This window comes from Drosophila teissieri, chromosome X, assembly GCF_016746235.2.
Source record: "Drosophila teissieri strain GT53w chromosome X, Prin_Dtei_1.1, whole genome shotgun sequence".
NCBI lineage: Eukaryota > Metazoa > Arthropoda > Insecta > Diptera > Drosophilidae > Drosophila > Drosophila teissieri.
The window spans coordinates 17,354,325-17,381,520 of record NC_053034.1 but is presented as its reverse complement, the minus strand read 5'-3'; the positions used below and the strand labels follow the sequence as shown (position 1 = coordinate 17,381,520).

At 42.0% G+C, this 27,196-nt stretch overlaps 1 protein-coding gene across 1 annotated transcript; it reads right to left on the bottom strand.

The window, feature by feature from the left end:
• Window positions 1-2,469: 2,469 nt before the first annotated feature.
• On the bottom strand, window positions 2,470-19,663 carry LOC122624268 (carbonic anhydrase-related protein 10). The gene is made up of 8 exons (XM_043803759.1): window positions 19,324-19,663; window positions 10,596-10,643; window positions 8,549-8,685; window positions 8,209-8,400; window positions 7,980-8,142; window positions 6,272-6,426; window positions 5,312-5,443; window positions 2,470-4,882 (listed from the first exon to the last, which is right to left on the bottom strand). The coding sequence occupies exons 1-8, from the start codon at window positions 19,409-19,411 to the stop codon at window positions 4,796-4,798; spliced, it is 1,002 nt and encodes a 333-aa protein (XP_043659694.1). The 5' UTR covers window positions 19,412-19,663; the 3' UTR covers window positions 2,470-4,795.
• Window positions 19,664-27,196: the final 7,533 nt, after the last annotated feature.

Genomic DNA, 27,196 nt, shown 5'->3' with positions numbered 1-27,196 from the left:
GGCTCATGAATATTAATTTCGATGTCGATTGTAGGGCCGCAGCAAACAGTGCAAACTAAACAAGAATTACAACTAAATATTTATAACTCATTTTCAGCGCGATGCGCATACACAAAGATAAATAATAGACAAAGTTAAATAAAATGGATTTGCCAAAAGTGTGCGAGTGTGTGTGTTAGCATGAGAACACACAAAAATTAACTTGTATTTAAAATTTAATTAAAACTTTTGCTGTTATTTACATGTGCTGCCCTTTGCGCCGCCCATCGTTTTTTGCCAAAATGCAAAAACTGTCGCTGGAAGGCGTGGCACTGTGTGTGTGTGCCACTGCAAGTGCAGCTAAAATGTGGCCAAAATCATAATGCATTACATATGCATGGCCATCGGCATTCCAATTTAATTGAAATATCGTGCACAATTTTTGGTTTATCGCATCACGAAGAAAAACTCAAATACAGCACATCGAGTAACAACTGCAGAGGCGGAAAACCAAAAACGAAAAAAAAAGAAGCGGACGCATTTTATTATTTTGGCCATGGCTAACTGGTTGTTGCGGTTTTCGCGTTTAGCATAATTAGTCCTTTGACCGCATTTCGTAAAATGCGGTTGATGCCTAAATGCCCCCTGCCCCTCTTCACCATTTTCCCAATTTCCCCTATTTTCCCTACTTGCCCCAAGGCTGCTGCATCCGCACAAACAATGGTAAAAATCAAAAAAAGTGGCTATCAGGGAAATATCACACACTTCCGTTGGGTTAATGCCGAATAATTCAGATTCAAAGTTTGCCTAAGTTTAGGTTGCTATATGCTGGGAAGCAACTGATCCTGGGTCTCCTGATTTTCAGCCAGAAACATAGGAAAATGGCCGAAACGATAGTTTCATCCAAATGTGAAATTTCATGGCTCGCTGAAATCGTAACAAAATTCCCAATTGAAGAGTGGTCAAAAATCGAAAAAAATTTCTGAATTATCCCAAAAATGTTACAGATTGTTAGCTTGGCTCTGCAGCTTCATAAAACAGTCGTCATTTGGCTTTGCGACTCATTTTGACTAACTTACAGTTGAAAACTAGACCAAAAAACACATTATTATCACAAATAGGTTTATATGATTTTCACTCTAATAAAAGAAGTATTTTCTGCTTATTTTTTGAAATCCCCCAACTGTCTAGCAATTTGCAGCCTGAAATAAACGGCAGTTTGAATTAATTCCCCCTTAAATCGAGTGACTACTGTGCTCGCACTCGGAGGCGCGCTAATGAACAGTCGTTATATGTATGAGTACAGGGGGCATCCGCTACCGACTACCGACTTTGGGGGGCCCCACAAAATCGCACTCGTAATTCGGGCCACTCGAGTGACCAAACAATTCAGCGAGTCGCGCGCGCTGCTGCAATTTATGGTAAATTAATTTGTAATTAATTTTTATACGAAACGAAACTGAACTAAACGAAACGAATGAAATTGTATGGGCCATTGTGCCATATGGCCGCAAGCAGCAATTCTGGATGTGTTTTTATTTCTATTTTACGCTAGTTTAGTTTCAATTGCGTCCAATTAAACATGCGGCCATCGCCCAACCGCCGCTCAAATCCGCCATTTCCGATTGCCTGGTAACATCCAACATCAAATTTTACATCCCAATCCCAATCGCCACCGGTTTTCCGCTTTTCCGCTTTCCCCCCTTTTCCCCTTTTCCCCCCTTTATTCCACTTCCATTTCCATCCAGTGAAATGCTGAGCTGTGAATCCTCTGCGTGCTGCACGCGTTTTGTGTTTTTCGGAAATTGAAATTGCATATTTAAACAGGCCATTCCCACTGTGTCCATCGCACTGAGTGTAAGTGTGTGTGTGTGTGTGTGTCTGTATATGCGTGTGTTTTGAGTGAGTGTGTGTGAGTGCATAGATGTGTGCGTGTCGTCATTGTGGCGGCAAGCGGAAATAAAGTGTGTGTGTTTTTGTTGCCCGCCCATTTCTAAGCACTTGACTGCGTTACGCAGTCGCTTCTATAATTATTATTGTCCTGCTGCCCAAGGACATTCCACTTGGAATTACACATGTAGCGGCATTTTTGAATTATATTTCGAAAATGTGGAATAATAATGTCGATCCTTTGTGGGCACATTTATCTCTCAGTGCAGCTCTGGTCAACCAACTTCGATGATAACGCAATACCTTTGGAAATTCTTCCGAGGAAATTCTCGAAAATGCATCGGTGGCCAGGATGTTTGGCTTATGAGAAGATGAAAGCCTTCGCTCACTTTCATCGCCCCAACTCGATGAAAGTCGATGATGATTTGAAATTTAAAATTCCATTTATATCTCGGCTGGCGGATATTGGAAAGAGATTGCCCATCCAAATGAAATGAAGAACAGGCTGTAGTTTTGGTTTTCATATAATACTTTCGCTTTTCATTTATTAGTTTTGCATTCTTCAATTTTCAGTTTTCTCGGGAAACAATACCTTCTTCGTTCACCCGTTCTATGCTTAGTAATTCTTGCATTTATAGTTACATATATATATATAGAATTTGTATATATTTATATATATAGTTTTTGCTTGTTTCTTGCTTTTCCCGCTTTTCTTGCTTTTCTTGCTTATACTTTTCATATGGCAACACAATAGTAACTTACAGTCGTAGCAAAGTGTTGCCGAATTCAGAGGAGGAATTCAGAATTCAGAGATCAGAGATCCCAATAGCTTTTATACAAATAGTCAATGCTCTACACATAATCGGGGGGCCATTTAGTATGTTCCTTAGTTAACAAAGTTAGTTGCTCGCTTGTTGGCCCAAAGAAATAATTGCACAAAGTGTCGCTCGACAGCTGCGAATGTGGGAATTGAACGGATCTGATAAATATATATATATGTGTGTGTGTGTATATATATGTTTAGGTATACTATATATTCGTGTATATTATACAAACTCAGTTGGTGCTAACTGCTAACGGCTAACTGCTAAATGCTATTCAGTAACTTAGGTCCTACATTAGCCATAATACTTGTCTTTACAGCACTTTACAACACTGTTTGTCTGTTTTCTTCAAAAAAAAACTCATTTACTTTATTGTATATTATATTATATTATATATATATATATATATAGATTAATTCGAATTTGATTTCTTCTTGGGCTTTTCGGTTAGCAACACGGCTAGTTAATCAATTCATTTACTTTAGTTAGTTCTAATGCTATTGTTTATTGTATACTCCTTGACTGGTGACTAGATTCATAGATTCATAGATTCATAGATATATATAGATGGCCGCCAACTGAGGATGGGATCATAGGTTTTTAAGCCAAGTATATAGACGCTTATAGATTGGTATTGGTTGCTATTGGTTGTGTGTGTGTGGGTGAGTACGTAAGGGTGTGGGAGTTATGCATAGATTTTTGTTCAACTTCCTGGCTGCATTGCTTAGTAGTTCGTATTGGTTTCACTGTAGTTACTGCACTTTCTCTCGTATAGTGGTGTATATATAAACAGGGGCCTCCCAGGATTCGCAGCGGGATTTGCCATAGCTTTGAAAGGATTTTGAAAGCATTTGAAAGAAATATCCTGAAATTGGCAATCCCAAACGAATTCTGTGGATCCCCTGGCATAGTGGTATATATATATATGTGTGTATATATATGACTTTATATAGATACCTTTAGTTCTGTGTATACTTATATGAATATTTACTTTCTGTTAATTTCTGTTGCCATTTGTTTATGTTTCGTCTCGAACTCTTCATTAATATTTCGTTAGTTTTGTTTCTTAGTTATTGTCCACCCATCCAGTTTACGGAAATTCTCCTATTTCACTTTGTTGTCGCATTTTTTTGTTGTCTTTCTGTTGCTCTTTACATTGTTTGTTTTTTTTGCTAAATTGTTTTTGGTATCGGCATTTAACAAAGCAGGCAAATCACAAATGATTATGAAAATATATTTATGTATGTGTATGTAGAATGCATTGAATCGGAAATATTTAAATGAGCGCAGATTAAATCAAAGCTTTTAAATCGACCAGCTTTTCCGTGCGACTAGAACATCTATTCAAAATTAGGTGATTGAACATCCAGAGTCCTTGTTTATTAAATTAACACACACACACATACACACACACAGCGATTTAAAAACTTTTAGGGCTGGCATTAAAAAACAAAAACGATGATGGACTCGTGCTTTTTGCGCTTTGCATAAATACATATAAATTGAAGACAAAAAGCGATTTGTATTAAATTCCATTGGATTAACTGCTCCTGCTGCGCCACCAGAATATGCAATAAAATTCTTACTCAAATTTGCAGCTACTATTTTTGCTATTTTTTGCTATTTTTGCTATTTTGCGCTGGTGTCTGTGTGTGTGTGTGCTAGCTTTTTGTTTAAATTGTTGTTAAATTTAGCATTTGCGTTTGGCATGGCATTTACTCTATTGTTATGCTCGCTCTACAAGCATTTTTGTGCCTGCTTTTGTTGCCTAAATTTGTCCAGTTGTCGTATTATTAATAATAATGAAATAAATAATACAATTTGCTGCTGCTGCTGTTGTAGGAATATTGCAATTGCAGGCCAAACGAATCCTGAGTTCGTGTTGTAAACGTGAATATAAAAATTGAATGCGACATAAAAAATGCAAAATGCAAAATGCTTCGTTGCCAGCCTCAGTTGTTGGTGTTTTTGTAACCAGTTGTTGTTGCTGTTGCTGTTGTTGTTGTCATTATAGTTGTAATTGCTGTAACATTATTTACCACACATAATAATAATAATAATTGCAATAATAATAGCAATAATTCCCACTCCCATCCGAGTTGTCAACGTATCAAAAGTCCCGTGTCGGGCGACCATCGATTCGCCCTGTAGTACATGTCCTTGTACATCGAGGGGCACGCATATTGATTCTGTTCCCAATTTCGTTGGCATGGCGGAGAATCGGGGAGAGAAATGAAGATACAAGGATATATAGTATGGTTAAGGTGTATAGTAACACACGGTTGCCGAACTCCAAACTTCATACGAGTGTGTAAAAATATAAATAGTTAGTTTTGCCCAATTTGAAGTCTTTACAATGTTTCACACTTAGAATAAATGCCGCACTAGGCATTAAAAATAAATTAACACAAATAATACGGCCATGTTAATGGCATAAAAAAGCAATCAGCGATAAAGGTTGTGCCCACACAACTGCCCCAACTGCCCCATTGGGGCATTAAAAATGAATGAGCAAATGAAAAATGGAAAAAAGTGTGCAATGTATAATGATGTGACCACAAATAAGAGCCCAACCGTGTGGCTAATGGGTTAATTATAATTAAGCCGATGCCACTCACCTTGTTTCGCTTAAAATCTATGTTCGTCCTTACGGTTCTATGGTGTAAACTTTGCACTGGTCGCGCATTATTTCCTAGTGGAGCTTTCGGGGTACTCTCGGAGCCTTGCATCAGTCGTCGGAGTTGGTACAGCTGCAATAATGCCACACAATCATATATACTCTTATATTTATATATATACAAACACGTATTGATAATGGCTTAATATGCGGCTTTTAAGTGGTTCGCTTAGCTGACCGAATGCACCACTAATTGCCGCTAAATTGTGTGGCAAGCACCGCTGTGCAATGTGTCAAGTGCCCCATTGATGCATAATTCGCCTATGTAACTTTGTCTTATTTAAGTAAATAGATATTTCTAATATTTCTAATCTTTTTTTGTAATATTTCCCCACAACTGAGATAGTCTATGAAAATCTCACTTGTCATTCGCCGACTTTACATTGTTTACATGGCACTTATTGCATTTTGGGCTTTTTGCCAGTCCTATTTCATTGTTGACTCATTTACTTTGAGTATTTTTTTGCTGTTGTTGTTGCTGTTTGACCCCGGCGGCATGGCCATTACACATGTTTCATATGCATTTATGCAAATTGATTAAACTAACCAAATATTGTTTTTTAATTATGCACAGAGCGGAATATTGACCGCACTTCCACCGCGATCCGACCAAATGCCCAAATTGATGAGCAATTTTATAATTGCATTTATGCGATTTCATTGTACTTGCAATCAGCGACCAGTGCAACTGGACTGAGTATTACAGTGCAACAAAAAATACAAAAAAATGTAAATAAAAAATGGCAAAAAAATAGTATCGCATCGTATCGAATCGAACATAAATAAACCAGCAAACCAGCAAGTACAAGCCGCTCTAATTGCAATTGAAAAACACACACGAAATGCATTTAATTATTTGCGGTCCGCAAATGGAGGGACCACAATCACACAGCGAACTCACCTCCTGTTTGGTGATATAGATGGGCTTATTAACTATGATCCACACGGTGCTCTCCCAGCAGCCCGGATGCGTCGTCGAGCCCTCGTAGGTGATGTAGTGGTCCGTGTTCGGCAGCAGCGACCTCACGGATATGTGCCGGATGGGCGTGGAGAATCCTGCAAAGGACAACAAAGTTGCAGTGCTAAGTTCAAGGTGCTTGGTTGGGGGCTCCCTCTCTGTTTATGCGCATATCGCATATGGCACTGGTGGAATGAATAATTCAGGCCAGTTCCCAGCTCTTACTTTCCAGTTCCCAGTTCCCACTTGCTAGTTCCCAGTTCAAAGTTCCCAGTGGCCAAGCGGAGCACTTCAACGTCAGCGCTCGGCTTTACTCATACAAATCATTTTGCCAGCCGGAAATGAAGCAACTCGCGGCTTGCAGCCCAAGTCAAATGGCATCCGTGAGGGGAAAGCTTTCTTCTTCGCGTGGGAGTTCCACTTTTGGGCAGAGGTAGTATAGTTTTACTTTCTGCGGGGCTACTCTCACACCAAATCAGCTGATTGGCGAAAGTATCTCACGGATACGTTGGCTGGATTGCAAGCATACACCTAAATGCGTCTATCTTGAGCATTATCCAAACGAATTATCACCATGTTTTGCTATTGAAATGGTTCTACAATGTGCAAGAATATCATAGTTTTGATAGTTTTTTTCAACTTCCCAGCACTTTGCCTAATATTTTCTAATTACTATATTACACTTTCTAATGCTATTGAAATGGTTCGCATGGTTATAAGTATCAATATGGTATTGAAATGGTTTTACATTGTGCAAGAATATCATAGTTTATTAGTTTATCAACTTCCCAGCACTTTGCCTAATATTTTCTAGTTACTAAGATATTCTAAGATTTTCTAATCTTACACTGTTTTCTGCTATTTAAGTGGTTCGCATGGTTTTCACTATCACTATGGCATTGAAATGGTTCTACATTGTGCAAGAATATCATAGTTTTGCTAGTTTTTTTCAACTTCCCACGCTGTGCCCAGTATTTGGGAAAGAGTATCTGCGTTTTAAGCACTTTCAACTTTATATAGCCGCCTTATCCTGCAGTTATTATGGTTGTTCTTGCTGTTGCTGTTGCCGGCATATTTCTTGGTTCTCGACTTCTCGGCTGCTTTCTTCTTGCGGCATTTTACGTTTTGCAAATTAAGGCTGGTTGGTGCTGGCTGGGAACCCGTAAAGTTGTACGACCTGTAAAAAGGCTATTAAACTGGCCACGAAAATGCCAACGAGACGTGCAACGGGCTTGTGGGCAGGAGAGGGGAGGGAGGGGAGGGGGAATTATTAAGTGTCGGTTTAGTGTAATTCGAGGTTTCATTTTCGTCACTTTGTGCCGGCCAGTCTCAATTTGCCACGCCCCCATCTCAGCCCCCATCTCAGCCCCCTTCTGACCCTCTCTGACCCTTCGATTTTTTACTGTTCGTCTGGACATAATTATGGCCCAGCGAGGCAATGCTGCTGTTGTTGCAATGACATCATAAAAGCGGGGCGGCCAAAGAAAAGCCAACTTGCCACTTGCAACGGGCAACTTGCAACTGGCAACGGCATTACGGTATTGCAACGTTTCCGGTAGCATTTTGCGTAGACGGAAATGAAGGCTGGTCACTGGCTTGGGGATTGGAAAAGGGGGGAAATGGGGGGAAATGCCTGGAAATTCGCACCCACCTCTGTACAACACCTTGTTGAAGGTGCTCGTGATGATGCGCAGCTCGGGATTGGGCGTCTCGCCAATTTGCACCATCAGCGAGAGGCCGACGATGCCCTGCGACTTGTGCTGCGCCTCGGACATGTTGTGGTACAGCTCCTTGTTGAACCCATAGATCTGGATCTGCACCAATTGATTGATTAGATTCAAAAACAAATAGTAATGTGTGTGTAAAAGTTGTTATTATACCTCGCCGGGAAAGCTGTAGCCCTGGATGAAGTGCTCGGAGCCGCGGACATTCTCGGTGCCGTAGTGTATGTAGATCTCCTCGAACTGGTAGCGATAGGCCAGCGGGCCGCCGGATATGTTCACGTGCTGCTTGGTGTCCTTGTCCACGCGGAAGACCAGCGACTGGCCCGTGTTGTGCAGTGTGCCGGAAACCTGCCGAATGCAAATGGGATATCCACGGTAGCCAGGACATCCAGGACATCCCGGATATCGCGAACATTCCGCTCAAGTTAGGGGTATTGCAAATATTGGCGGGGGGAGGGAAAGAAGGGGTGTGGGTCACCTGGTGACCTCTACGCACCTTGTGCTTGTCGATGTGCAGCGGTCGCAGATATGGATCGAAGAGCAGTTTGTCGGGCACCACATCGATGGGCGACTGGCGGCGCCCCTTGTTGCACATATTCCACTGCGGATTGATGAGGCCCCAGAAGCTTGGTCCTGCCACAAAAAGAAAAGGATGCAAACGCAAGAGTCCATTGAGTACATTGCCCCAAAGTAACACAGTTGTGAATGGGATTTAAAACTATGAGTGAAAGAACTAATTACTACACATAAGTGATTAAGTTAACTCTCGGGGTGTAACTATCAAAAATAGGAACGTTTTAAAGTGGTAACTCACTTTAGGTGATAGGTGGCTAAAAAGCGTTTTTCAACGCTGCAACATGGCTATATATGCAGGTACATCGCTGCTGTTTCTGTTCCTCTGCCATATATAGCCATATATATATATACATACATACATATGTAGATATATGTTGGTGTGCTGTCAATCGAGCAAATGGAAAACGTGTCTTTGCCTCTTCGCCTCCAATGCAAACAGCAACAAAAACAGCAACAGCAACAAAAACAGCAACAGCAACAAAAACAGCAACAGCAACAGCAACAGATAGAGATAGAGATAGAGCAACTGCAGCAGCAACATCGATGACAATTTCAAATGCCAAATGAAATTTCATAAGCCGCCCAACCGACCCCATCGACCCCCCTTTTAAATGGCAATTAAATGCACCGTCTGGGGGGTCAGAGGCACCCTCACATGTTTATGGTTTGAGTTTGGGTTTTGGGTCTGGGTTTTTGGTTGCGATGTGATGGGCTAAAAACTGTCGAAAGTTTTCAAAACAATGCTGCACCAAACAAGTGTGAGTATGTGTGAGAGTGTGATTGAGAGAGTGTGTGTGTTTGTGAGAGTGTGTGTGTGTGTGTATTGGCCATCTGAGTGGTGTGTGTGTGTGGTCAAAGGGGTTGGAGCTGTGGTTGCTGGTCAAAATAAAAAAGAGGCGCAAGTGGAATTAGGTTGCTATGCCTTATTCAAAATTTAATATTCTTCTTTCCATGAAGAAATTCGAAGAATTTCCAGCAATAGGTGTTCGATTGGGTAGCTGTAGAAGACTACAGTTTATACTTTCTTTTATTTATTGAGTATCACAAATTATTGCTGTAAAATATTTGCATTATTATATTTGCATAATAAACAATTGATTTCATTTTCTGCATATTTAATTATCTGCAAATGTGTCTCAATCATTTTCAGCCTTGCTGGTGAATCCCAAATCGTTTTTCAGCATTTTCCGAATGCGCATTCCGTTTTCTGCAATTTGCTCTCGATGGCTAACTGCTATGAGTGTGTGTGTGAGTGATATGTGTGTGAGCTGTGTGTGTGTGAATGATATGTGTGTGAGCTGTGTGTGTGTGTGTGGTTGTTTGCCCCTGTGTTTGTGTGGGTGCATTGATGACACGCGGCGGCAATAAATGCCAAAGTTTAAAAACTGCGCCGTGGTGATGCAGCTGACCCGGCCATTGTGTTTTGACCCACTCCCACTGCCACGCCCACACCGCCCCCTTTAGCCGCCCCCTTTCGCCGCCCCCCTTTGCCACCCGCAATTGTCGCTTTTGTGGCGGCTGTTCATTTTGTGTTTTGCATTCATTTGTTGCTGTTGCTGTTGCTATTGCCACTGTTGCAGTTGCATGTTGCTTGTTTCCCAATTCTTTTATTTTTTTCTTTACTTTTTGTTGCTAAAAGTGCAATGGGGGTGGGAGGGGCAGGGTGCAGACAGTGACATGCAACAATTACAAGAGCAACAACATGCCACACCCACATTGCTCGTTGTCTGCGTTTTTGTTGCCAAACCATTTGAAATGTAATTAAATCAGCCGCAGCACTCGAATGTTTTCACCAATTTATTCATATGAAGATTCAAACGTTCACAATGGAAATTGATTGAAGGGCGGCAAGAAGAAAAGGTGTGGCCTGTTTGCATATATAGTTTTGCAAAATGCTGACCATTTTTAAATAGTTGCATTCATATTTGTGAGTTGTGTGAGCTTAAGACTGCTTTTGAGCCACTTACCGGATATGCCATCGTACGTCCACCACTCCTCCCAGCTGGACAGGACCTCTGAAATGAAAGGAGGCAAGTGAGAGAGAGAGATGGAAGCAATCAAATCGAGAGGCTTAAAGCTGAAAGGTAAGCACCGAGGTGCCAAGGGGCTTAAAGTCTAGACACGCTGCAAATGCGCCTCGAATTCGCCTCCAAGGAGCAGTCACCAGGATACAGGCCAGGATACCCAGGATGCCAGATCCCCGAATCCCTTTGCATATGCAGCAGTGCAGGATACCAGGACACCACCCGCTGGCAGCAAAATCTCGGTTCTCCAATGCGCATAATTCGCTGCCAATGTAAACAGCGCATGGAATCAACTAATGTAGCACTTCCTCGACTTCGCCAGCCGTCATTTGGCCCGTTATTTCACCCGCAGACTGAAAGTCACCGGCGAAGTCAGACAAAACAAACAGGCGGCCGCCGCTTTCATGGGGGGCCAGCGATGACTTTAGTTGCCAGCCATCGAGACGCCATCGGATTGTCCTGCTGCTGCTCCTGGTCCTTCCCCTGCTTCTGCTCCTGCTCCTGGTGCTGCTCCTGCTCCTGGCTCTACTGCTGGTGCTGCTTATCCTAGCCTGCGTGTCGCATGAGTCAACGTCCAACTGGGCCACACACAAAAAAGCAGTCGTCTTCTTGCCGGGATGCTGGGCATACTGGGAAGCTGCGGATGCAGGGAAGCTGGGGATGCTGGGAAGCTGGGGATGCTGAGATGCTGGGGATGCTGGTGGCTGGGTGGCTGGGTGGCTGGTTGACTGGCTGACTGGCTTACTGGATGCGGGAGCAAGGGATGAGCATGACAACAGCGATGTCGCCAGGCAGTCTGGCGCCAATAAAGTTTACACTCAGTTGCCACATTTCGTTTATGGGCAAGTTCTGCTTCCGCTTTATCAAGCGACAGACAATTTTCGCTATTTTCTTTTCGATTTTTTTTGTGCCAAGACCCACCCAAATCCCCCCACCCCCGCCATCATGCCCCCCTTGGAGTCGCAGTTTTGGAGCGTATTCAAAATTTATGCTATATGCGTCGTAACCGAGCTGTTTGGCAGGGTCGAAAGGGGGAGGAGAATGGGGGCGGGGCGGCAATAAAGCCCAAAGAAATTGCTGCAAGCCAAAGCGGAAGTTCAAAAGGGAGTCGCTGGAACTGGAAGGGGAAGTGGAAGTGGAACTGGAAACGTTGCCCGCTTCCTGTTCGCTGCCATCAGTGCGAATACCCTGGAGCCAGCGGAGGAGCAGATGGGGTTACTCCGACTTTGGAGCGAAGGAAGTGCACAGGGTCATCATAATTCCACCTCAATTGCTCCATTGCTCAACTGGTTCTTCCCATTACAACTGTCAATTTATATTGATAACACTAAATATGGCATTAAATACGCTGTTTTGAAGATCAAACCAGTCTGTAGTTTTAATAATTTATAATTATATATTTGAAGTTAGTTTGTTCTCTGAATGATCTACGCTGCTTTAAGATCAAGCAAGTCTGTAGTTGTAATAATTTATATATATTCAATTTATTTATATTAATTTATATATATATAATTGATATATTTGCAGTTAGTTTGTTCTCTGAATGACCTAACAAAACTGAGGAGTTGCTATGCAACTTTCTAACAGATCTCCCTTATCTTTGAGGTACCCCCAATGTGGCAAGTGCTGCACAACCAGCACAGCGTATCCGCAATTTGCCAGCTGATCCTGGGGCATCCCCAGGATGCCTCCTTTGTCTCTGTTTGCTCCTGCTGAATTCCTTTTCGGGTCGGCGTCGTGTTGCTTTTCTTGGCATAACAATGAACGTCCGTTTTTTGCGAGTCGCGACTCGGCGACGTCACTTCATTTTGTTTGTTTGTTTGTTTCTTTGCTTGTCGCTTGCCGGCGATTCTATCTTTTTTTTCTCTCTTTTGCCCCTTATTTGTCCGGTTGTTATTGTCTGCTTAGCGCTGTGAAGTATGCTATTGAATTGGCCCCGAAAATGGCGAGCGATAAATGTTTGCTAATAACATTAAGCAGATCCTGGCGCAAAGGGATCTCGATTCACTTCCAGGACACGCATCCTGCGACTCGTCAACTAATTGCATGGCACGCAATTAAAACAGTTCTCTTAAATACAATTTAGTCATTTGGTAAACTCGTTTTTTATGCCACAACAGCAACTTAATTTATGGCTATTAGCATTTTATTTCATTGCCCCTAGAAGTTCGGCTACACTGCAATAATTTCCATGCCACTTGGAAGAGATGTAAAATTTAAGCGAATTTGAAGTTTGGTAAATAAATGTATCTGCGTCTCAAAATCTGCTAATAAAAGTGAAATATATGCAAAGAATTGCGGGGTTCTAGTAAATAGACTTGAGTTCCATTTTTTGTGTGGCAAAAGGGTGTAGGACTTGTGAGCGGGGAGAGGGGTTGCCAAAGACAGTCAGTCTGTCGCCACAATTGTGTGTGTGTGTGTGCCAATCAGTGTGTGTGTGCCAATGAGTGTGTGCCAATGGTTTATGGGTTCCTGTTGGCCATTCAAATGGAATCTGGCTTTCGGGTTATTGTCTCAATCGAATATATATATATATACATACATATATACATATATGTATGTGCATATATATATGTACCTCCATTTCCAACTGGCTATATTTATAACTATCTATTTGGGAGCACCAGGCATTTGCGCCAGTTCCAGCTGCTTTACTCTGAGTATCTGAGGCTGTTTATCAATTCCGGCGGCCAGAAGTCGAAACACGTCCATACGTATCGCATGTTTATGGCCAGAGTTGGGCTTATAAATAGTTCATGGATTTTGGATTTGGATCAGATGTCTGGCTGGTGGTCGGTTCCAAATTCAATGAGTTCCATTTGCTTGGGATGACAGTTTTATTTAATGAGTCCTTCGCTCGGTTCACTTACTCAATTTGGCCTTTAGTTTATGTGCAGCAACTATTTAAAATATATATATATGTTTATAGAAACCTGTTGGCATTGTTAAACTTTCAATAAATCTGTCAATAAATCTTCTGCTGTCCAAGGAGTCCGTAAAAATGTCTGCAACTATCATGAATATTTGCGCATAATTTGCCACTCATTCTACGCTTCAAACTGAATGCTATTCGTCATTTCCCTGTGCTGGAAGCCTAATTGATTACTTTATTTATTACTTTATCTATTACTTTATTTATTACTTTATTATTTACTTTATTAGAGACCACATTTTATGAATTTATCGCAGGGAATGAACGTATTAATTGCCGTGTTTTCCTCCTTTCAACGGACTTGCTTATCAATAACAAGCGCGTTTAGATGACTAAATTAACTGGGATTTCCATTCAACTTGTTTGTTAGTTGGGCGTCAAATCAGAATCAGAATTAGAATCTAAATCGGAATCAAAATCAGAATGAAGTGGGGTCGTGTGTTTTGGGCCATTTAGGCCTTGTTATTTGTTTGCTCGCCCGTTTGGCTGTGCGTGAAAATGGCGTAAAGATGGAATGTCTGGCTATCAAAGAGCGGGAAAATGTCCTCGAAATGCTCCTCGCTTCCCTGGAGTCACGCACAGCGTATCGTGCGTGGCTGCCATCAAAAAGGGACCAACCAACATCTAACATCCAACACACAACACACATTTCAATGTCTAAATGAATTAAACCCGGGAAACACAAAGGCTGCTTAAGGCGAATGGGGGTGTTGGGGATAGACATAGCCCTTTTATGTATAAATTATGGGTTCAATATATAATATTGACAGTGAATCAATAAGGGAAATGCCCTTAAAATTAATAGGCGACATTTTGATATTGAATTACGCGCTGTGTCATCGCTTTTAATTAAAATTTCTAGACAAGGGCGCGGAATGCGCACAACCTTACAAACTTACAAACTCACAATCTTACAATATATATACGTGTGTGTGCATATATCCTGGCATGTCCTGGCGGAATTTATTGCTTCCTGTTAGGCGAGCAGAGCAGCGCTGATTAGTATCTGCAGCGCTGCTTCAGTCTATCAGTTTATCACTCTATCAGTTTATCAAACTGTCGCCTTGGCACTTCACCCCAAAAGATTGACGACTTGAACTCCAAAGCCCTCGAATTTTCCACATTCATTCGAGGTGTTTCCCATTTTCCCAGCTTCCCAGTTTCCCTCACTTCATAAACTCTTCATTTACTCGCAAATGTTCAATCAGATTTCCTCGGTTCTGGTTTTTTTTCGCTTAAATATTTAATTTGTTGCTGAAAGCTCACACGGCATTTCAATGGAAATCGCATTAATACTGATTAGCTGCATAATGCATGGCTACGAAACGGGGAAAATAGTTCAACTGCAGATTTGCAGATTTCCAGATTTTCAGATTTAAATATATTATCAACTGAGTGGAGCGAACTAACATACATTTTGCATGCTTTTGAAAATGTTCTCCAAACAGTTGTACCTCGAAATTTGTTTAAATGCATAGTTTACATTTAATTTCCATTTAATCGCGAGGCAAATTAACCACAAATTAGGGGACACCAACAATTTCCACACCATTACATGATTTTCTAAATAGTTGGCCAAAGTTTTTCCATTCCCCAGAAGGAAACATTGTAGGAATTCCTCACTTCACTTCACTTCACTTCACTTCATTTCATTTCGTTTGTTGTTTTTTGTTTGGCGAATTTTCATTTGGCGTTCTTGCAGTGAAATACTTTTGTTGGCTCTTGGCGCCAAAAATAAAATTCCCATTTCATCTTCTGGGGTAAATTAAAAAATGGGTCAGGAAAAACCAAAGGAAAAAGCAGGAGAAGGAGGTGAAAATATCGAGGGGCATGCTGATGGACTGATGAACAAAGTGGAGGGAAATAAACGTTCAACTCACGCGATGAGTTAACAGCAAAAGTTGATGTTTGTGCTGTTTGTGCTGTTTGATTTGTTATTTTTTCGCATGCTGTGCAAACGCGTTTAAATGCTGCCGAAAACGTTGATTGAAAAGCAATTCCATCCGGATAAGGATCTTCGGATGAGCTTCGCAAAAAGTCATTAAATAAAATACTCGCACAACCGCAATGGCCGTACAGCCGCCCTAAAAAGTATTTACAGATATTAAAACTCTTTCATAGAAGTTATGTTGCTTTAAAGCGTCGCCTTTCTGATAGTTTCAATTATTCGTATTTCAGCTGAATGCAGTTTATTAAGGCAGCTTAATGCAGTTTATTAAATACCAATGTTTTTTGCCGAGTGCATCGAGGTAATTGCAGCAAAATAAGCCAAAGCTCATGTTCTGAAAAGGTTTTTGGGGGGCGAGCAAATACAGCGCTTGAAAACCATAATTTGGCTAAAAACCGTCTAGACATTTGCCGGTGCCAACAAACTTTTGCCCACCAACTGCCAACTAGCAACTACCAACTGCACCACCAACTTGCCCCAAAAAGCAGGAAAAACCACCTGGCGGCAGTAGAAGTGGCAGCAGAAGGAAAGAAAGCGCCGAAGAAGGCTCAAGAGGAAGTTGTGGCCGCCGCTGCTTGGCATATACAATTTCGATAATAAGCAACAGTACATTCTGCCCCCTGCAACATGGCAAACTGAAGTGAAGTGAGCTGGAGGTCAAAGGTGAGCGGTCACAGCCAAAGGGGGGGCGGGGAGGGGGCTGTGTGGCAGACACACACGTGTGCAGTTTTCGGTGGCTAATGCGAGTCACGTCAACGCTGCATGCGAAATCGTTTTTTGAAAACTTTTTCCAGCTCGGCAACTTCAACTACGGATATCTGCGCTGTCTCAATTAGTGGCATTGGCCCTACAAAAAAACACCGAAAACCGAAAAGTACTTCACGTCTCTTCATTTAGTGGCGAGCAAAATGTTAGCACTCGCCAAAGAAATAAAAAAAAAGAAATAAAATAGTTAGTTAACACGTTGAACAATCACAATCCAAAATTTCTTGTTGTTATTCACACTATGTATATTCATGGCAAGTTGTGTAATTTGTAAGCTGGCAAATATTCAAAGTACAACTTATCTTCTAGATGAGTTTGGGTGCTATTTGCTTGAACGCTGCTGTGGCTCGAGGCAGCAGCACTTGCAGCAGATTGGGGCAGCCACTTAAAGTGGATCGCTGGTCAAACGAGGCGTATTGCCCGCCGGCTGACATATGTATTGGCGTCCATAATGCGACAGACAAAAGCACAATCAGCTAAGCACTTCTTGGAAAAGCGGGAAAAGTGGAATGGAAAGCTGAGGGGGCTGATGGAGTGCGGAAAATACGGGAAAATGCGAGAAGGCTGCCAAATCGCTGGCTCTTGGCTGGTCATGTCAAAGTGATTTTTCACCTCAAGGGCAAATTTAACACAATAATTTGCACAATTTGTCAAAACAACCCTCCGGCTACATGGTATCATAAACCACACACACACGCACACGCACACATATACGTATACTATTGAGTCCTGCGAGTGCGACGGTGTGTGTTTGTGTGTGTGTGTTTTGTGAGAGAGTTGATTGTCCTGCATGCATTTCTGCCATATAGTTCGCTTTTGTTACGCCCCACAAAATGTTTTCCGTTTTTTTCTTTTTCCCCGCTTTTCCCCGCTTTTCTCGATTTTCTCGCTTTTCCTGGGCTTCCCGACTTTAGTTTTTATGGCCTGCCTTCCATGGAAAGGCCTTTCGATTATTATCAGGGTGTTTTGGCCACACTCATATGATTAGTCGGCTTTTACATTTAAACTGACCTGATTTGGTGAAAGCATTTCTTTTCGGCCATCTCATCGCTTAAAGTTGCAATAAATGGAATTAATTCAAAGTGCGCTTCACTCATGTTCATCGAAGCCAGTAACTTTTAGTTTAGGGAATGTTAATTATTTTTAATCAAAGTTTCCCCTAAATATTAAGTAATTATCCTAATGCTTTTGGTTCTTCTCGCTTACAAATTGTAGAAGAGGTAAGCTAGTTCTCCATTAACATTTAAATCATTTACTAGAGAAGAGAACCTTGTTTCGTGTCTCAATTTAACTTGACACAGCCAATATTTTCGCACTGCAAAGAGTATTTGGGATTCGTTTTTTTTGTGAATTCGGTTTAATATTTTCATATTTATGACTGGCAATGTTTTGTCGCCAATGCCCCGCTTTTCACACCCCTTTTCATTCGCCTCGCTCGTTTTTCAGTTTTGCACTTTGCAGTTTATGCAATTTCAGTTGCTGCCACTTTTGTTGTTCCTCTTCCTCTTTCTCTTGTTATTGTTGTTGTTGTGGTTGTTGCTGTGTTGTTGTTGTTGTCTGACCGCACTGCCACTGTTGTTGTTTGGGTTTATTTTTATTTGCACTTGTTTATGCTGCAATTTTTATAACAAACGCCAGAGTGTCCTGTTCGTCCTGCACCCCTGCCAACCACCTGACAACCAAAAAAAATTCAAAAAAAAATTCCAAAAAAAGAAATCCAAAAGGAAAAACGGCAGAGAATTAAGAGGCCTGTTCCAAAAACCGATCTGTCTGCGGTTTTTATTACTAATGCGCTGTTCAATGTGTAAAAACATTATGAATATAACATTTAAATATATAAATATATATATATGTACATATATATTGTGCCCATCAACTGCAAAAAGCTGCAGTGCAAAATGACAATGAAAATTCGGTGGTCGGAAAATGCTGCAGAAAATGTGTGCCAAATGCATGGAATTAAACCAGCTTGATGAACTCGGCTTCTGCTTTTTCCGGCCTTTCAATTGCAAATGGGAAAATTGCGCAAAATTAAAATTAAAGTTGTTGATTTGCGGATGGATTTGAGTTCATCTATTAGTCCAATATTTTCAGATTCTAAAACACTTTAGGAATGAATGAAAAGCTTAAAACGATCTACGGAAAACAAAACGCTAATTTTCCAAATTAATTTGTATCTTGTGAGTGGAATGTACTTTTAAAAGATACATTTACAGTAGAAAAGTGGAAAACCTCGCTTTTGTTCTTGCGGCTTAGCTAATTGAGTGTTAATTTGTTTTCCCATTGCAACATGTGAGTGGCGCAGCAGTGAGTGGTCTTGCCCCAAGCTGCTTGCAGCGCATTTTTGCGCAAATATATTTATGCTTGTTGCCGCTTTTTGTGTGTGCAACGAAATGCATTAAGCCAGCTGAAGTTGTCCGAGAACATCCTGCCACACACGTCCTTGTCTCGTTGCGTCGTTGTGTTGGTATACACCCCTTTGTCCATTTGTCCATGTGTCCAGACCTTGGCAGTGTTTTTCCCGCCTGTCCTTTGTGCCAGGACTTTCGTCCTTTCACTGCCACTGCCCCATGCCCCATGCCCCATGCCCCGCTCTCTGTTTGTGGCAAGTGTCGGTGCGTTTCTGTTCGGCCAGGAGTAACTGCATCTGTAAATGTATCTGTATATCTATCTGTATCTGTAAATGTATCTTTATATCTATCTGTATCTGCATCTGTATCTCTATCTGTATCTGTGTCTGCGACTGCAGCTGCATCTGTGTGCGGCACTGCCAAAATCCTTTTAAACTTGCCTCGCATAACATTTTACATTCGATGACGTTTCCATTGCAAGATGCAACGTCAACAATAAAACCAGAAGCTGGCAAAATCAAATTTGTTGGTCAACAGCAAAGAAATCGAGGCAGTGAGTGAAGTGAAGTGCTGTCTCCCTTCCACCGAATCCTGCAGCCAGGATCCTGGCAACCCGGACTGTGTGAGTCCTCAGTCCTGAGTCCCGAGTCCTTTTGTTGGGCATATTTCACTTACCGGAACTGCAAAGCAGAACGATTGCTGAGCAAGCGATAAATCCTGCCGTGGAGCAGCAGAATGATGTGTGGTGTCCTGGCGACGGCATTTCTTTCTATGTGACTCTGAATGTGACTCTGTATCTGTAGCTGTAGCTGTAGCTGCTTGTGGCTGGACCTTGGAACTGCAACTGGACTGTGGCTCCTGGGAGTTCTGGGGATATTTTCTGGGGATTTCTTTTTTACTTTTAGGTGGATGCCCCTCTGAAGCTGTAGGCTGGTGGGTTGGATTGCGCACGAGTCTGCAGTTAGATCTGACACTGGGGTCTTGTTTCGCTCAGTTGCGGGTTCGCTTTCATCTTAATTTCCATCTTCATCGCTCCTGAATGACCCGCCCACCGCCGCCCGCCGCCTTTTGCATATATGCAAATTTTAATTTCCGTTACTTTCGCCGATATGCACACAACTTGCTGGCTTCATTTCCGTCTTCTGTTTTCTCGTTTTGCAATTTTTTTTTTTCGACCGCTCTCTATTTTCACACTGCACACTCGAAAAAAAATCAGTTGTTTTCTTTTTTTTGCTCTTCCATTGAACGGTGCGTTGGTTTTTGGATTTTAGAAATTTTCAATATTTAATTTTCAATTTTCGCGCTTTTTCGAAAGAAGGGCAGTCGAAGGGCCGACAGGACGCGTCCGTCTGTCTCCGAATGCGAATTGAAACTGAACGGCGCTGTCAGTGGCATCAGCGCCAAAGGATATGCAACGTGCTGCTCGGCAGGCGCGCAGCAGCAACAGCAGCAGCAGCAACAACAACAACAGCAGCAACGACGGCACAGGACACTACCAACAGCAGCGGCGCCGACAGGATGTTCGTGGCAGGACGAAAGTGAACGAGCGAAGCCGAGCGCCGCACGAAAGGCTGCCGCACGAAGAGCTGCCACTCGAAATACTGGGACTGCCATGCAAGGCAATCTGCTGAAGACGGTTGGGAAATCGCCACAAATGGGAACAAACTATAAAAAGTGGGAAATGAGACAGCAATGCATTCAACTGATTAAAAAATATATGCAGTTAATAATACGGATGTGATCGGTTTTTTTTAATTGGTATTAGATTAATGGTATATAATTTCAAATAATAAATCATATTATATCAGTTTCAACTATATAATTTCAAGTAATAAATCATTTTATATAAGTTTTAACTCTAATATTTCAAGTAATAATAAATATTATATCAAAGTAATAGTGCTTTTTTTGCAGGTTTTTCTTACCTACTTTTAAATATAATTGTGGTTAAAGAACTTAATTTTTTCCTAATTAAATTTTGAGATTTTTGTAAAACAACTCTTCTGTTTTTTATTTTATGTATTTATATTTATTTATATAGAGCTTATAATTTTTTGTTAATAGTTCCTTTAGAATAACATCTGTTCCCACTAAGGCCACCACTCTTATACGGCACACTCTGCTAAACTGCGAACTCTTCGGCGAACTTCGTGGCAGGACACGAGGTCCTTGCGTCGCTGCCGACGCCTGCGCGACTTTGGGGCGACGAGTGCCGCGGATCCGGCGAATTACAGCGCTTGCCAGCCACGTGCAAGTCTCATAATTGTTGTTGTTACTTGTTGTTCTTGCTGTTGCCGTCACTGTTGTTATTGCGATTGTCCTGGGTTATGGTTTCGTCCTTTTTTTCTCTTAGTTCCCTTGCCCCCTCGGCAGTCCGCGCTGCTGCTGGCAATCAGCGAAACGTTACGTGCGTTGCCTGTTTTTTGTGTTTTTGTCCTGTGCCACGGGACGGGCGCATCTTATCAGTGGCAAGGCGAAAGCGGATGAGGCAGGCAGAGAGGAGCAAGGAGCAGGGAGCGAGGAGCAAGAAGCAGGGAGCAAGGAGCACGGAGGAGCCTCCGACAACGAGGAGTCGTCGGATTTCGTCGGGAGTCGTGGCCTGGCTGGGTTCTGGGCTCTGGTTTCTGCTTGGCAGCCGGCGTTGATATAAATTCTTATTGGCGCATTACAAATTGCCGTCTTGCCTGGAGATGTGTGCGCTTGTGTGGTCCTTGCGAGGTCCTTGCACATAATGTAATCGCCTTACATTACATAACACAAGGCATAAACCGTTTTTTCTTACTTGATTCGCGACAGCGACAACGGATTTGGTCCTTTGTTTTGCGGTAATTAGATTTCCAACTCATTTGCATACAAATGAAAGCGAATCCATGAATGGCGAATCAGTCCCTCCAACAAGCACGCATAAATTAGCTAAATAAAATATTTGACATTATATACATACATATATATACATATTTGATATATATATTTAATGAGGCCTTTGTGGCATTAAATGCGCCGCGATAACATATTAATGCCGCTAAGCCAGGCGTTACACAGTTTTCATTTTAGCCGCGATGTTAGCATTTTCCAACCGCCACGCACTCGCAGCGACTTCAAGTTTTCGCCGGCTAATCCATAAAATCGCTTTTGCCGCTAATTCAATTCAAATGTTGCGCTGCATTATTAAAAGCTTTCCATCACAGTCAGTTAACAATCGGCGGCTGTGTGAAAGGCGGGAAATCGGAAAATTGGCAGCCAGCTGCCGTCGTTCTTAACCCCACAAATCACCACCCAACACCCACTGCCCCCATTATCCCCACCCCTCTCCTCGCCGCACTGAAAGCCAATCACTTGACATTGCAATTGAATGCAAAAGCAATGCCACCAACTAACAATAACAATAACAATGACTCGACCACCGGAAATATTTTTAAATACATATTTACGTGGCTAGAAAATAGAGAACATTTTATAAATAATTTATCATAAATAAATAATAAATTATTATTTGTGGAAGCAGCTTGTCTGCCAGCACCCAGGTGTGCAAAATAGATAATGCCCGAAATCTGTAGATAAACACCTTTTGTGCCTTAATTTTCAAAAATTTAAACAACGCGAATTAGACATTTCTTTTTTATATATTATATTATTTCTTTTGTTAAAATTTGTAATATTTGCTTCCCATATTTAACTTTATAAATGAATTATTTTTCTTTTTCAAATGATAAAAAAACAATGGCACTTACCCCTGTCCTAAAGCTCTTTCCACGTCAGAGCTGACAGCTGGTTGTAGCTCCTGGAAAATAGCTATGCAGCTCAGGTACTTCCACTTCCTCCAGTAGGTCGAAATCACATTATTGATATCCTCTCACATATCACTGCACCACTCACTCACAATTAGTATTTAAAAAAAAACATCGAAAAAGTGGTTTGCTTACGTAGGACTTTTGAGAAGCGCAGAGAAGGGCACTTATATTTTGGTATTATTTAGTATTAAGTGTTTAGTATTATTTAGTATTTAGAATTATTTAGTATTTAGTACTTAGTATTATTTAGTATTTAGTATTATTCATTATTTGCTTTTAATGTTCAGCTATCTTACTTATAATTTCATTATTATCTCTTTGAATGCCAGGTAGAACAATAGAAATAGAATAGTGTTAATTGAGTATAAATATTATTTAATAATAATGGCAAAACACGGTGGCTTGCTACAGTACTCTGGTTCACAATTCTTGATTAAAAACGTGTCTTTTCGTAACACTTTTAAATGCTCGCAATCAAGTGAATCCCTGAGAAGTATATGTGATATTAACTGGCTGACTTACAAGCCGGCGATTGAGCATTTTTAGAGAGAAATCATTGTATTTGCGATATCAATGCAATTGTTATTGGCAGGCATTCGGAATTGATTAAGGCCAGCGACGAAAAGTATGCAGCGCTTTTTGCAACTCGCACTCACACATAGACGCTGACAGCTACACGCACACAAGGACATGCACACAAACACTCACATAAGCATTCGCATTCACACCAGAGAACTGCAGCAAGCCACCGGCACCCTAAGTGCACCCGGTAAACACCGGGTATTTCAGCACCCGGGTGTTTGTAGACACTCTATTTTCAGCAAAGAGAAACACCCGGGTGTTTTGCCACCCGGGTGTCTTTTGCTACTTGCACAAAAACACCCGGGTGTCTGATGAGCAACAAAATTTAGGGTGAGTGACGCGCAAGCAACGATCGGCCGCAGGTACTTTTCTGTATGCATAAAATGTGTATGGGTGGAAGCGAGACGGTCTCAGAAATGAAGGGTGAAAGGGAACACCCAAGAAAAAGGTCGAGCTCATGTTTTTGCGTTTTGATGTCTCTAATATCTTAAGAAAAAACAATCTTATATATTATTAAATAATATTTATACATTATTAACACTATTCTATTTCTATTGTTTTTTCGCTTGTTTTTTTATTATACAATTTTATTTATTATAAAATTTTTTTATTCTTATTTTAAAATTATACATTTATAAAGTTAAATATGGGAAGCCGATATTAAAAATTTTAACAAAACATATAATATAATATATAAAAAAGAAAAGTCTATTTCGTGTTGTTAAAATTTCTTTAAAAGAATGCAAAAATTGGAGATTTTGGGTATAATATATTTCGTTTTTCAGGAATTATGCTACCACAGGCACTGGAGTGTCTACCAGACACCCGGGTGTTTGGCGAGACACCCGGGTGTTTCCGAGACAAAAATGAGTGTTTTTGCCACTCATCCCTTTTTGGGCACTTGCCTTTTTCTGCATGTTTGCCTTCCCTATCCTTCGTTATGAGTGGCGAGTGTGATCGGTACCCGCTACCTAGAGTGCCGCATTGATTCGGGTGCGCGCACACCAGGGTGCCTGCAGACACCCGAATATTTTGAGCGGGTGTTTGCAAGTACCCGCCGTGACCGGCGTGAGTGGCACCCGATACCCAAATTTGTTGAGTGTGATTAAGGTGGCAAAAAAGGCTACCCATGCAGTTCTCTGATTCACACACACATACACATTCACACTTGCACTTGCACATTGCAATTGCAGGCAATGCAATTGAATTCGTGGCAGTTTTAATGTAATTAGTTTTTACACCTTGCCAAACCGAATGAGAGACAGACACTGCGAGTTGAATGTGTGGACGGGGGATGGGCAGAAGCGGGGAAAGGGGGGAAATTGGGTGGTGAAGTGGGTGTAATGGGTGTAGTGGGTGTAGTGGGTAGTGGGCAGTGGGTGTTTGGCGCAGACACTGCGCATTTTCTAATTAAAAACGCCAACGGCAATTGCCATTGGCCTGCGATCCACCGGCAGCATGGCAATTGCCATGGCATTTCCGTGTCTCTGGGCCTTCCGCCCACTTCTCCACCCCATTTTCCACCTCATTTTCCATCGCCGCCGACGACAGGAAACGGCGGCTAATTGGCAACAAGACAAATCGCTGTGGCAATTTGCTGAGAATTATGCGACAAGATCAATTTGGCCATCGAATTGCTTGCGAATCCGTGTGCGGCAGGTTCAAGGTCTGCAATTGTTGTAAATTTCCATCGAGCCACGAAAAAAAAGAAAAATAGAAATGAAGAAATGTAGGAAGTGCCCCAAGGTGGGGAAAGAAGTCATAAAACTTTTACGGCATTTTCGGTTCACGCCTTTGGCGAGTGGGGTGTGTGATTTGAAATTAATATAACTAAAAGGTTTTACGGCGCCGCATTCTATCGCTCTATCGTTCCATCATGGGTTTCCCCTTTTCCTGTCTCTCTATTGCTTATTTCTTATTTTTGTTTTTCTTTTCTTTTTGTGTTTTTTTTTTATTTATTTATTGATTTTCACTCAGCGCTGCTTCGTTATTTCCCCCGATATACAAACATACATATATAGTGTAGTTTTTCTTTTCGCGGAATAACGCGCTCTCTTTTCCGTTTCCCCGCTTCCCCACTTCCGTTCCGCCCCGCCTGAGTGTCCGTTCCGTTCCATTCCATTTCGTTCCATTCCATTCCGTTCCGCTTCATCGCCGGCGGTGCGTTTAGTTGGTTATTCCTTTGACGCTGCCGCTTCAAGCGGAAGTACAGATACGCCAAAGCGAAAGCCACACAAAAACACACACACCAACACACACACAAACACACCAACACACACACACACTTTCTGACGGACAAAGCCTGCTGCCTTAACCCTTGGGCGGCCCAAGCGAGTGCATTGCGGGAAAAGTGGACAGTGACGCACTGGAACAGACCACTAATTAAATTGGAGCTTCAACTCCTGGCGCTGGCCATTCATTTTGGCTGATAGACCCTCAGGGCTGCGAATGGCACTAAAAGCATTACGAGCGGAGATTTGCTGCAAATCTAAAGCTAAACGCTTAAATATCCCATTCATGATGGTTAAACATGGGTTAAGCAGCGACGATCCTTGCACTATATCATATCATTTATGCTTTGCTAGCATGCTTTCAAATTGTAATTTATTTATTTATTCGTGCGCTATCGAGTTTCGCAGGCACCTGCAAGGTGGACAGGACACAGGACACCTGCTGTTTCCTCTTAATTCGGTTTACAGAAGTATTTCCGTTTTAGTTTAAGGCGCCATATCCGCCGTCCGTAGCCGTGCTCCTTTTTCCCCAAGTGCCACACAATCCGCTCCCTGGTGCCGGTGCATGGCCTTCAGGTGTAAACATTATCTGCATTTTCACGCTCCAAACAGAAATTTATTGCCGATGCTGGCTTGCTTCGAGCTCAGCTTGGAGAGGAGGTGTTGGAAAATTGTTGTAGCAAAGGAAAATGGGTTGGAAAAGCAGCCACATCCTGCTATCTATGCGGTCTGGGCAATCGAAGAGCAACTTTATCGCTGCAATTCCGTCTCATCTTCCGCCACTTGACTGTTGCTCTGCGCGGGTGTGTGTGTGTGTGTGTGTGTGTGTGTGTGTGTGTGTGTGTGCATTACGCTAAATTACATTTTGAATATTGAATTGACGGTGCAGCTAACCTGACCTTACCTGTCAACCAGCCCCCTTTGCACCATCTGCCCCATCTGCTCTATCTGCTTCATCTTTCTGGAAAATCGAATTCGTTTGTTGCATTCCTTCAATTGAATTTCTGCGGTTCTTCGTCGTCGCCGTCGCCGTCGCCTTGGAATTTCCCCAACTGTCTTGCCCCTTTCGCATCCATGGCTCTTCCCTGGGCGTCTTCCTCATCTAATTTGACGGTGACGCAAACAAATTCGCTGCACAAGCTGGCAATTTTGCCGAGTTTGTCGAGTTTCCACGCGGCATCGCTTTCATTTGGCATTTCGATCGAGTTTCGGTTGCAACTTCGCGCTAATGAAATATGAATCGATTGGCTGGAACTCTGAGTACAATGAACTGCAGGCGAAAGGCGGAAGTTCCAGGACCATTGGACACCTGCTACTGATTATGATCGCCAGGTGATCAAGGATCCTGCATCCTTCTACTTCCAGATGGGAGCTATGATCCTTTGGAAGCTACTGATGTACTTACTATATTATTATGGAAGCTATGATTCTTTGGAAGTTACCGACGTACCTGCTACATATATTGTTATGCTAACAATATGCATTGATACTACAAATTCAGATACAGCTAGCTCTTTGACAATCCACTGTTGAGTTATCAGTTTCCAAGCTAAGGAACAATTGAAATGCTCCCCTCTAATGTATTCCCATTTAATATCATATTTATTCTGTTAGCTATTCCCCTTGGCCGCATTTAACCCTTGAAGGTAACTCGAGTTGCCCCAAGCCCAAGTCCAAGCCCAAGCCGTCTATAAATCAGTATCGCCTGTTATCCTTGCCTGGGCACAAATCAAAACTCCGGAAATTAGCAGCTACTGATTTGGAGTCCACAGTCTTTAGTGGGACTACGGCCAGCTTAACTTGGCCTACGTGTGCACAGTGGTCTGTTTGGGGTGGTGGGTGGTTTGGGGTGGTGGGTGGATTGAAGGACTTACAAGCTGGAAGAGCCCTTATTCTTTTGGTCACGCACATGGCGGAAAACATTTCACCGACACGCCACACCTG